General features: G+C 38.2%; 1 protein-coding gene across 1 annotated transcript in view; it reads right to left on the bottom strand.

Annotated features, from left to right (window-relative positions):
* The window catches only part of LOC711939 (contactin associated protein like 3), a 235,617-nt gene that overhangs the window by 44,607 nt on the left and 177,773 nt on the right, over window positions 1-13,237 (bottom strand). Inside the window, 1 exon segment of the mRNA XM_028835369.2 lies at window positions 10,333-10,533. Within this exon segment, the coding sequence (XP_028691202.2) occupies window positions 10,333-10,533 (201 nt within the window).

Raw genomic sequence — 13,237 nt, 5'->3', positions numbered from 1 at the left:
TTTTAAAAAAACAGTCACCAGGAAGACATAAATGCATATGCAAGAAACAATCGACCCTTAAAAAATGAAGCAAAAATTGAGACTTCCGGGTTTCCAATCTGACATGACGCTAAGTGTCTGGAAGTCATCACTCCCATTCTCAAAACAAGAGAAAAGCTGAACTAACTAAAAATAAACAATTCTTCTTAGATCCATTAGAGAGTTAAAGTCATAGGGCAAACATTACTCCTAAAGCTGCAGAGACAAGTGAAAACAGGATCACAGCTAATGGAGCCAAAGCAGATGGTGGAGTCTGGAAAAAGCACTTACAATGTAATTGAGCAATTGGTGGATACCAAGCAAGGACAAGCTACAGAGATTAAAAACTCCTAGAGTGGGGGATAAGCCTCAGAGGGTCAACACACCTTCATGAGTTTTATCTCCAGGAAGAGCCCCAGCAAGTTCTCAGAATAAAGATAGGAAAAGAATGCTCCTATGTCTCCAGCAGGGGGAGGGAAGGAGTAAACATTTTTGAAATAAGGGCAGAACATTATGTTCTCCTTAACAACATTCTAATCCCCCCAAAAACTAGCTTACTAGAGCCTAAACCACCTAGGGGAGTGGAAATACCCCCACACCAGCCCCCTCTACCCTTCTTTTCTCACCCAAGGGAAGGGGAAGGAAGCTGAGAAGCACTCGGAAGCTCACAGTCCAGGAAGACAGGTTCTCTACAAGACTGACATAATCATAAGAGTATAGGATGCTTTGGCCGGGCACGGTGGCTCATGCCTGTAATCCCAGCACTCTAGGAGGCCGAGGTGGGGGGATCATGAGGTCAGGAGATGGAGACCATCCTGGTTAACACGGTGAAACCCCATCTCTACTAAAAATAACAAAAAATTAGCCGGGTGTGGTGGCGGGCGCCTGTAGTCCCAGCTATTCGGGAGGCTGAGGCAGGAGAATGGTATGAACCCGGGAGGCAGAGCTTGCAGTGAGACGAGATCGCGCCACTGCACTCCAGCCTGGGCGACAGAGCGAGATTCCGTCTCAAAAAAAAAAAAAAAAAAAAAAAAAAAAAAGAATATAGGATGCTTCTCCCCTCCTCACACCTTACCATCACATCAGTAAGTTACCTGTATAGTAACAGGAGACTAAAAATGAAAAAGCTGTCAATTTTAGACCCTATTTAAGACAGAGTCTCTAGGGAAACTCAAATAAAACAGAAGAAAGAAAAATAAAAGAATCTTAGTGGAAAATTTAGCCTGTGACACCACAGTTATACATAGAGCAAACACAGCCTACCTACTAACCAGATAAACATAAAACCTTACTTTAAAGGCCTCCTTACCTCAGTTCCTTTGCCAATACAACATGTCTGGCTTTCAACAGAAAATTGCAAGGTATGCTAAAGCCAAACAATACAATCTTATGACACAAATCAAGCAAACATGCAGATATAACAGATTTTGAAATATCGGGTAAGGAATTTGAAATAATAATCAATATGCTAAGGGCTCTATGTTGAAAAAGTGGGGGCAACATGCAAGAACAGATAGGTATTATAAACAAAGATATGAAATCTCTCAGAAAGACTGGGAAGTGGTGAGGAAAGAATCAGTGAGTTTGAAGAGATGTCAATAAAAATTTTCCATTAAACACAGAGAAAAAGAATGAAAAATGAAACTTAATATCCAAAACCCACTGGACAATTTTTTTCTTTTTTGAGACAGAGTCTCACTCTGTCGCCCAGACTAGAGTGCAGTGGCACGATCTCGGCTCACTGCAAGTGCCGCCTCCCGGGTTCACGTCATTCTCCTGCCTTGGCCTCCCGAGTAGCTGGGACTACAGGCGCCCGCCACCACGCCCAGCTAATTTTTTGTATTTTTACAAAAAATACAGAGACGGGTTTTCACCATGTTAGCTAGGATGGTATCGATCTCCTGACCTCATGATCCGCCCGCCTCGGCCTCCCAAAGTGCTGAGATTACAGGCATGACCCACTGCGCCCAGCCCTGTTGGACAATTTCAAACGGTGTAACCTATGTAACCCATAATGGAAATACCAAAAATAGAAGGGAGTGAGAACCAGAATATTTAAAATAATGACAGTTGAGAATGTTTCAAAATTAATGACAGACATGAAACCATAGGTTCAGGAATTTCAGCAAACACCAAGCAGGTTACCTAGGCATCTCATATTCAAAATGCAAAAAATCAAAGACTTTCTTAAAATTAAAATATTTTAAAAATAAAATATTGAAATAAACCAGAGTAAAATAAAATACCTATATAGGAGCAAGAATGAGAATTATGTCAGATTTCTCTTAAGAAACCATGCAAGCAAGAAGAAAGTGAAGTAAAATATTTAAACTGTTGAGAGAAAACACACACTAATATAGAATTCTATATCCAGTAAAATTATCCTAAATAGTAAAGTAGAAGTAAAGACTGTCTTAGACAAATAGAAATTGAGGAAATCTTTCTCCAGTAGACCTACCTGGTAAGTCGTGTTAATAGAAGTTCCTCAGAGAAGAGATAAACAATAAAGGTCAAAAACTCAGAAATACATAAAAAGGTAGGAGCATTAGAGAAGAAATAAATAAATTTAAAATAAAATCTAGTGTCTTCTTCTTAATTGATGTAATAGGTAACAGTTAGTTCTAAATAATACTAACTGTATTAGGTGATTATGGCTTATGAATAAGTAAAATGAATGATAGCAATGTAATACAAAATAAGACAGAAGGATTGGAAATACTGTGTTATAAAGTACCAGCACCATTAATGAAGTGGAATATTGTAATTTGAAAGTAGATTGTTATAATTTATATTTCATACTCAAAGGCTACCACTAAAACAATTACAAAGAAATGTAATTAATATTCTCAGAGAAGTGAGGATACAGAATCATATAAAATGCTCAATTAAAACAAAAAAATATGAGAGAGGAATTCAGGAAAAAAAGAAGAAACAAGGACAACAAATAAAAAAGAGTTACAGTATGTCAAATATTAATCCAAGTACCAATAATCACTTTAAATGTAAACAGTCTGAATATGCCAATTAAGACAGAGGCTGTCAGAGTGAACAGCAACAACAACAACAAAAACCTTGATCCACCTATATGTTGTCTACTGAAATCCTCCTTAAATATAAAATAGCAAGTAGATTTAAAGAGCTAGAGAAAGATATACCATACTAACACTAACCAAAAGAAAGCCAGAGTATCTAAATTAATTTTAGACAAAGCCAACTGCAGAGCAAGGAAAATTATCAGAGATGAAAAAGGGCATTACACGATAATAAAGGGGTTAATATAACAAGAAGATATAATAATACTGTGTATATATCTAGCAACAGAAGAGTCAAAATATATTAGGGGAAAACTATAGAACTGCAAGGACAGAGAGACACATCCATTATTACCACTGGAGACTTCAACACCCCTCTATGAGTAAGTGACAGACTTAGCAGGAAGAAAATCATTAAGGATAGATTTGAACTGACCAGCACCATCAGTCAACTGGATCTAACTGAATACTTTAGAATTCAATTAGTGTTACAGAATACTTTATTCAGACACCGCAGAATACACACTGCTCTCAAAGACAAATGCACAATTCATTAAGTTAAATCACATTCTAGGCCACAGAACACTTTACCAAATTTAAAAGAATAGAAATCATAAAAGGTATGTTCCTGAATCACAATGAAATTAAACTAATAATAGCAGAAAGAGAACTGAAATATCCTCAAATACCAAAAAATTTAAAAACACATTTCTAAATAACAAAACATGGTGAAAGAGAAAGTTTCAAGAGAAAAAAAAAATTTTAACTAAGCCAGTAATTAATAACCTTCTCAAACAGAAGGTACCAAGCCTAGATGATTCACTGGTGAATTCTATCAACACTGGAGAAATAAATGATACCAATTTTCCACAATCTGTTGCAGAAAAAAGAAGCAGAGTGACTATTTCTTAACTCATTCCATGGGCCAGCATTACCCTAATACCCAAACCAGCAAAACCTTACAAAAAAGTAAACTGCAAACAAATTTCTCTCCTGAACATGGATGAAGAAATCCTTAAAAAATATTAGCAAATTGAACCCAACAATGTCTAAAAATAAATACCACAACCAAGTGGGATTTACTCTATATATGCCTTTAACATTTAAAAATTAACTAATATAGTCCATCAGATCAACAAGCTAAAGAATAAAAATCATATGCTTTTAGTACTTTCTGCTCAATTTTTATGTAAACTTAAAATTGCTCAAAAATATAAAGCCTATTAATATAAGAAAACTGATGGAGCGGAATGGAAAAATAAACAGATCCACAATTATAGTACAGATTTCAAAATGTCTCTCTTAGCAACTGATAGAACTACTGGACAAAAAGTCAGGAAGGACATAGAAGATCTGAACAACATAATCAACCAACAGGATCTCATTGAAATACATACAGAATACTCAACTTAAGAATAGCAGAATATACCTTTTTTTCAAATGTCCATGAGACATTTAGAAGACAGACCATATCCCGGGGAACAAAACAAACCTCGACATATTTAAAAGAACTAAAATCACACAAAGTATATTCTCTAAGCATAATGGAATCAAACTGGAAATCAATACCAGAAAGACAAAACGGAAATCTCCAAACACTTAGAAATTTTTAAAAATACACTTCTAAATAAGCTATAGGTCAAAGAATATGCTTCAGAGAAATTTATTAAAATACCTAAATGAAAATGAAACTACATGAAAAACTAAATGAAAATGAGAATACAACTTATCAAAATATGTGAAATGTAGGTAAAACTGTGTTGATAGGGAAAATTTAGCAGTAAATGCTTACATTAGGAAAGAAGAAAGCCCTAAAGCCAATAATGTAAGTTCTTACCTCTAGAAACTAGAAAATAAAATAAAATTAACTCATACAAGCTGAAGGAAGGAGATAACAAAGAGCAGATGTCAATAAAATTTGAAACAGAAAAATAAGAGAAAATCATGAAATGAAAATCTAGTTCTAAAAAACAGTAAGACTGAAAAACTATCAAGACTGACAGATTAAAAAAGATGAGACAAACTACGAATATGAGAAATTTAAGTGGCTATCACTACAGATGCTGCAGACATCAAACGAATAATAAGAAAATACTATAAATAATTCCACACAAATCAACTTGACAATTTAGATTAATGGACAAATTTCTGAAAAAGTACAAACTACCACAATTCACCTAACATGAAATAGGTAATTTAAGTAATTATAACTCTTAAGAAAATTGAATTCATAATTTAAAATGACTGAAAAAAAAAATCTCTTGGCCCAGATGGTTTTACTGGAGAATTTTTTTTTTTTTTTGAGATGAAGTCTCGTTCTGTTGCCCAGGCTGGAGTGCAGTGGTGTGATTACAACCTCTGCCTCCCAAGTTTAAGCGATTCTCCTGCCTCAGCTTCCTGAGTAGCTGGGATTATAGGCATGCGCCGCCCCACCCAGCTGATTTTTGTATTTTTAGTGGAGACGCGGTTTCACCATGTTGGCCAGGTGGGTCTCGAACTCCTGCCCTCAAGTGATCCATCTGCCTTAGCCTCCCAAAGTGCTGGGATCACAGGTGTGAGCCACCCTGCCGGGCCTTACTGCAGAATTCTACCAAATGTTTAAAGAAAAATTAAAGTTGATTTTACATAATCTCTTCCAGAAAACAGGAGACTAGAGAATGCTACCAAATTTACTTTATGTAGGCAGTATTGTCCTGATACTGAAACCAGATAAAGACAATATGAGAAAAGAAAACTGCATATCAATATCTCTTATGAATGTGAATGCAAAAATATTCAATAAAATATTAACAAACCAAACATATTTGAAATGTATTTTTTGAATTATAAATTATGGCCAAATAGGAGTTGCTCTAGTTATGCAAAGCTGATTCAGTATGTCAACAGACAAAAGAAGAAATACAATATTTTAATACCAATTGACACAGAAAAGACATTTGACAAAAATCCAATGTCCTTTCAAAATAAAACCTGTCAGCCAACCAGGAATAAAAGGGAACTACCTCAACATAACGTGGGAAAAAAGAATGAATGCTTTTCCCCTAAGACAGGAAGCAAGGCAAGGATGTCTGCCCTCATCACTCTAGTTCAACCTAGTACTGAAAATGTAGGTATTACAGTAAAGCAAGAAAAATAAATTAACTCCATACAGATTGACAAGGAAGAAATAAAGCTGACTCTACTTGCAGATGACATAATTTCCCATATAGAAAATCTCAAGGAATCTAAAAAAAATTAAGTTCAAAAAAGTAAGAGGATATAAGATTAGTATGGAACAGTTAATTACATTTCTATATTCTAACAACAAACATATGTAAACAGAAATTTAAAGCACAACAGCACTTACAATCAATCAAGAAACTAAATAAATGCCTAAGCATACTTATAAAACATATAATCTCTGGATGCTAAAAATTACAAAATGCTGAGGCAAGAAATCAAAGATCCAAATAAAGGGAAAGATATCTCATGTTCATGGATTGGAAGACTCAAAATAGTAAAACACCAATTTTCCCTACATTGAGCTATTATGTTTAATGTCACGCCCATAAAAATTCTAGCAAGACATTTGTAGACATTTGTAGACATAAACAAATTTATTATAAAATTTATACAGAATGAGGAAAGTTGCAGACTTACTTAAAAGAATCTTGAAAAAGAAGAATAAAGCAGGAGGAATAAGTCAACCCTGCTATACAGGTACTATGTTCAAGTCAGGGTGATATTGGTGGAGGGATACAAATTAATGAAACAGATAAAGAATGCAGAAACAGACCCACCACACAAGTAAGTTCAACCAATTTTTTTTTTTTTTTTTTTTTTTTTTTTTTTTTTTTTGAGACGGAGTCTTGCTCTGTCACCCAGGCTGGAGTGCAGTGGCCGGATCTCAGCTCACTGCAAGCTCCGCCTCCCGGGTTTACGCCATTCTCCTGCCTCAGCCTCCCGAGTAACACGGTGAAACCCCGTCTCTACTAAAAATACAAAGTTCAACCAATTTTTAACACTATTTAAAATGTAATCAATGCAGGAAGGAAAGCCTTTTCAACAAATGGTTCCGGAGCAACTGAACATTCATAGTCAGAGAGAGTGAGAGAGAATCAACTCTCACAGCTTATATAAAGTGTGTCCCAAAATAGGGCATGGAATTAAAAGTAAAAGGTAAAACTATAAAACTTTTAGGAAAAAATTTCAAAAATCTTTGGAATTGGAATTTAGGGTTAGGTAAAGAATTTTTAGAATTGACATGATGTGTACAATCCGTAAAAGGAAAACATGATAAACTGAACCTCATCAAAATTAAAACTTTTGAAAAAATATTTGCAAATCACATATCCAACACAGGGCTAGTATCTAGAATATATAAAGAACTGAAAATTCAACAGTAACAAAACAAACAAATCCAAATGATTCAATTAGAAAATGGAACAACAAAAACACATTCACAGACATCTATCTCACTGAAAAGGATATACATATGGCAAATAAGCATATAAAACATGCTCAATATTATTAGACATCAGGGAGACACAAATTAAAACCACAATAAAGATATTACTACACACTTATCAGAATAGCTAAAATAAAAAATGGTCGTAACACCAAATGCTGATGAGGATGTGGAGGAAATGAAATCCTCATACACTGTTGGTGGGAATGGTACAAGCATTCTAGAAGACAATTTGGTAGCTTTTTATAAAGCTAAGTATGCAATTACCATATGACCCACCAATTGCACTTTGGGGCATTAATTCCAGAGAAATGAAAACTTATGTTCATACAAACCTGTATACAATGTTCATAGAAACTTTATTCATAATAGCCCCAAACTGTAAACAAACAACCCAGATGCCCTTCAATGAGTGAATAAACTCTGGTATATCCATGCCACCGATTACTAATCAGCAATGAAAAGGAACAAATTACTGACATACACAATTATGCAAATGAATCTACAAGAGATTACATAGAATGAAAAAACTCAATCACAAAGAGTACATACTATATAATTTCGTTTACATAACATTCTTGAAATTTAAAAAAATCCATAGAAATGAAGAACACATTAGTGGTTATTAACAAGCAATAGGAGGAATTCTTTTTTTTTGAGACATATTCTCGCTCTGTCACCCAGGCTGGAGTGCAGTGGTGGGATCTCGGCTCACTGCAAGCTCCACCTCCCGGGTTCACAACATTCTCCTGCCTCAGCCTCCCAAGTAGCTTGCACTACAGGCGCCACCACCACGCCTGGCTAATTTTTTGTATTTTTAGTAGAGACAGGGTTTCCACCGTGTTAGCCAAGATGATCTCGATCTCCTGACCTCGTGATCCACCTGCCTCAGTCTCCCAAAGTGCTAGGATTACAGGCTTGAGCCACCGCGCCTGGCCAGTAGGAGGAATTCTTGTGCTGATGGAAATACTGTGTATCTTGACTGTATGGATGTCAAGATTCTGGCTCTGATATTGCACTACACTATACTTCTACAAGATGTCACCTTGGGGTGGGGGAACTGCTTAACGGTTACTTGGGTTCTCTCTTTTACTTCTCACAAGTGTATGTAAATCTACAATTATCTCAAAAAAATTTTTTTTGAAATATATTATCTTTTCAAAAGAGGAGAAATAGGGAAATTACCACTGACGGGAGTAGAATATTCCATTTCTTGTGTTATTTTAGCCCCTAGCCCAGTAGTTTCCAAAAGATTACCTGGTGATTTTTTTAAAACAATGCCAAATCCAAGGCTACACTTCATTCAATAACAACGAACTAACAAACAATTAAGTTTTGGAATGCCAACTTTAAAAAACTGGAGAACTGGGAAGGAGAGTTTCTTACTTACTGAACTTATGTAAGCTATCTCATTTATAAAAGAAACCCCATGAGATCAGTACTACAGGATCCATTTCATCAAAGAGGAAACAGAGTCTGAGAAAGATTAAGGAATGGCCAAAATTTCCATAGCTGCTAAGTGACAGACTTAGCATTTGAACTTCAAACTTGGAATGCAACGAGACCTTTGCTCTTTCTACTAAACCAAATTGGCTGGCAGGCATCCAAAAGAGAGAGGGATCACCCCGGGAAGGGAGGTCTAGCACAGTGGGTAAGATTTAAGAGTGTGAGGGCCGGGCGTGGTGGCTCACGCCTGTAATCCCAGCACTTTTGGAGGCTGAGGCAGGCGGATCACCTGAGGTCAGGAGTTCAAGAACATCCTGACCAACACGGTGAAACCTCGTCTCTACTAAAAATACAAACATTAGCCGGGCGTGGCGGCACACGCCTGTATTCCCAGCTATTACGGAGGCTGAGGTAGGAGAATGGCTTGAATCCAGGATGGGGGCGGGGGGCGTTGCAGCGAGCAAAGATCGTGACACTGCACTTCAGCCTGGGCGACAGAGAGGCGAATCCAGGCAGAGGAAATGGTCTGGCATATTCCAGGGGCTGACTGGCCAGGACGGATTAGGGAAGGCAATGCAGGTATGGGTTAGTGGATCGGCGCAAACCACCTTCATATGACACTCATACACCACTTTCAACTTAACAAAAGATTTTGTATTGAAAATTTAAGAGTGAAATTAAAGTGGCTTTATTATGCTACCGACATACACTGTTTTTGTTTGTTTTTTTAAGACAAGGTGTTGCTTTGCTGCCCAAGCTGGAGGGCAGTGAAGCAATCACAGCTCACTGCAGAGTTTCCAAAACATTACTTCCATTTATGAAGATTAAGGTATACATTTCTCAAGACATAATTTCAAAAAAATGAGACACCCACTGAAAAAAGTTTTTAATAACACTAGTAATTATTTCACCCTAGACCACAGTGAGAGTAGCGGGGCTCAGGAAAGGCATACTCAGATAATCTAAAGGAAGGAAACAAACGTTCCAGGTAGATTCAGAGGAAGACTTTTGAGAAGAGTAAGGAGGTTACTGGTTCCCACTGGTCTTCATGAAGAACTCTGCTATACCCAACCTGCCCTACAGCCATTATCCCCTCAGTGTGAATGGAAAGCTAAGTCATAAGTTATTAGCAAAATTTCCCTGAATTACAAAAGGACAAGTCACTCACTAATCCTGCATATGAACGCTCAACGTCTCTCAGCGGTCAAGAAGGCGCTCAATTGCTCTTTTGCCCAATCAAGAGCGGGAAGAGAAGGAGCGAGCGGTCAGGCCTTTGAACTACGCGCCACGGGAGTGACCCTGGCCTTTTCTCCCTGGAAAGGCATCTCGCAGCCCGAGCGCCGCGCCCCGGCCCCATGCGCCCCCGTAGCCTCCAGCCGGGGCGCTTACCTCGTGAGTCCGGGCGCCGCGCGGTCCCGCAGCGCAGAGCCAGCCGCTGCTCACAGCGCTCCGCCAGGCTCACCGCGGCCCGCAGCTGCCCCGCGCCCGCCGCGTACGCGAAGGACACAGCCGAGCGCGGGTGGCCGCTGGGGGCACCTCGGACGGTCACCGCGTCGGGGCCGCCGTGCCGCACCACGGTCCACGCGGCGTCTGCTGAGCAGAAACAGGCAAACGAGAGGCATCACTGGGCGGCAGAGGCCAGCAGCAAGGGGCAAAGCAGACGCGTCTTTTATGTGCATACACTTTTAACTGAAATTTGCATTACTGCATGTTTGCTCCGATTTGAGGAGTTGGACCTGTGTAACAATGTACTGAGCCAGAACTCAGCCTCTAAGAGAAAGCATATGGGGAGAACTGATGGCCAAACTTTTGTGACGTCATGCCTAAAAGTGTACATGTAAGCAATGACTCTTTAGTTGTTAAAACCATTTTTTACATCAACACAAGCATGGGGCCAAACTGTCTGGATCTTTATCTTTCTAAACTCATCTGCATTTTCCTCATCTGTATGTGCCTCTATTTCTTTCATTATCAAATAAATTTATAAAAGATACATATTGGGACGATGTGACGCACATACTCACGGGTATAATAGGAAGCAGCTCTATTAAAATAAAGTGGTTTAATTGTGTCAGCTTCTCCATCAGTGACCAAGCCCAGAGGAATCAGAGGCCTTGAGCTTCTAACAGCACTTTCCAGGCGGTGACTCTGGGCATCTGACTGCCTGCAGACATCATTTCTGATGTATCTCTGTCACTTGATTACTTATATTGTTTTGATGAAATAAAAACAGAACGACTCCATATCTCATAAGGGAAGAAGTGCATCTTGAGTTCTTCAGTGTTCCCAACAATGGACCTCCCACCACACTCGAAGTCACTTTAATCCTATGCTGGTGCTGTCTGGTCCTTTAACCTCTAGTAAGATGTATTTAGAATAATGGACATTTTACATAAAAATTTTCCAAACTGGAGAGACTAAGAAAGAGTCATATGAGGATTTTTTTAAGAACTACGAAACGAAACAATGTAATATATTTTACCTTGATAAATCACCCTTCCAGCCCTTCACATCTCAGGATGTTTAATGGCTTGGCTGCTAACTATGCATAAGACAAATTTCACAGCCTTACTGTTACTTTACACACGCCTAACAATAACAACAACAGAGATCAGGGGAACGGACAAGAAAACCAGCCATGCTACTGAAATATCTCTTTCGTCACAAAACCCATGGAGAGCAAAGGTGTGGTATGTACAAATGAGCCACAAGTTCAGAAAAAATCTGCAAATTTAAATAATGAATGCAATTTTCAATTAAATTATCACTCCGCTCACTGTACTCACCAAAGGAGGCTCTATGGTAATTTCAGTTCCATGGGTTCTTCCTTTAATATTGCTCTATTTTTTTATTTTAAAATTTTTATTTTTTTTATTTATTTTTGAGACAGAGTCTCGCTCTATCGCCCAGGCTGGAATGCAGTAGTGCTGTCTCAGCTCACTGCAACCTCCACCTCCTGGGTTCAAGCAGTTCTCCTGTCTCAGCCTCTCATGTAGCTGGGACTACAGGCACACACCACCACACTGGGCTAATTTTTATATTTTTTTAGTAGAGATGGAGTTTCACCATGTTGAAACTGTTGGCCAAGCTGGTCTTGAAATCCCTACCTCAGGTGATCCACCTGCCTCAGCCTCCCAAAGTGCTGGGATTACAGGTGTGAGCCACTGCGCCCGGCCTCATTTTAGAATTTTTATAATCTAGTGTTACTCTGTGCACATCACCTACTCTCACCTTCAGAGTTTTCCTATCAACTGAATCAAATATAGAAAAACCTATGGAACACTAAGTTGAGCATTGAAGATGATCAATCACATGCCATTTTTGGCCATGTGTTCATGATTTGTTGTACAGTGGGAGAGAAATGATGGTCCGGAGTAGTTCACAAAGGCTGGTGGGCAGTATGATAGATTTGCAGTCACAAATGGTTAAGATGTAGTCATAGAAATGTCCTCAGTACTGAGAAGGGAACTGTTGAGAATACATCTATAAAACTGTTTTTCTGAAGAGCAGAATAGTAACCAGGGACATTATAGAATATGCATTTGTGTTTATAAAATTCCACTTGACTCACTTCTTATAATATCAATAGTAAAAGACCCAAAGAAGGACACAGACCATTGCCGTTCCCCTAATTGCTCACAATTTATTTCAACAGATTATAAGCACATTGGAACTGGAAAGATTTCAAAGAGCATCTAACATAACCCCCATATTTTTCTTTTTCTTTTTTATTAGAGATAGGGTCTCCCTCTGTTGCCCAGCCTGGAGTACAGTGGCACCTTCACAGTTTACTGCAGCCTCGACCTCCAGGGCTCAAGTGAATTGGACCTGAGTAGATTAATTATAACAGTGGCTAAATGTGGAAAGGGGTTCAGAGGTGTGGCTGAGTCAGAACACACTGGAGGCTGTCTCATTGGCCCAGGAGGAGGGTAACTGCAATAAGTTGATCCCTGTTACACTCCTGTTGCTCAAATAAATATCTGACTTTGAAAATTAAGCTAATTTAACTTCATGATTTTGATTGGAATTAGCAGTACAGATGTTTCTCAATTTATGAGGAAGTTGCATCTGGATAAACATTATAAATTAAAAATGCATTTTAATACATGTGACCTACTGAACCTAGCTCAACCTGGCCTAACTTAAATGTGCTCAGAACACTTAAATTGGCCTACAGTTGGGCAAAATCATTTAACACAATGCCTATTTTATAATAAAGTGTTGAATATCTCATTTATTAACTACTGTACTGAGAGTAAAAAATATATATAATAATAATGGTTGCGGCCAGGCG

This window comes from Macaca mulatta, chromosome 15, assembly GCF_049350105.2.
Source record: "Macaca mulatta isolate MMU2019108-1 chromosome 15, T2T-MMU8v2.0, whole genome shotgun sequence".
In the NCBI taxonomy this organism is placed as follows: Eukaryota; Metazoa; Chordata; class Mammalia; order Primates; family Cercopithecidae; genus Macaca; species Macaca mulatta.
Note: the sequence above shows the minus strand (reverse complement) of the source record. Positions and strands in the feature narration are given on the sequence as shown.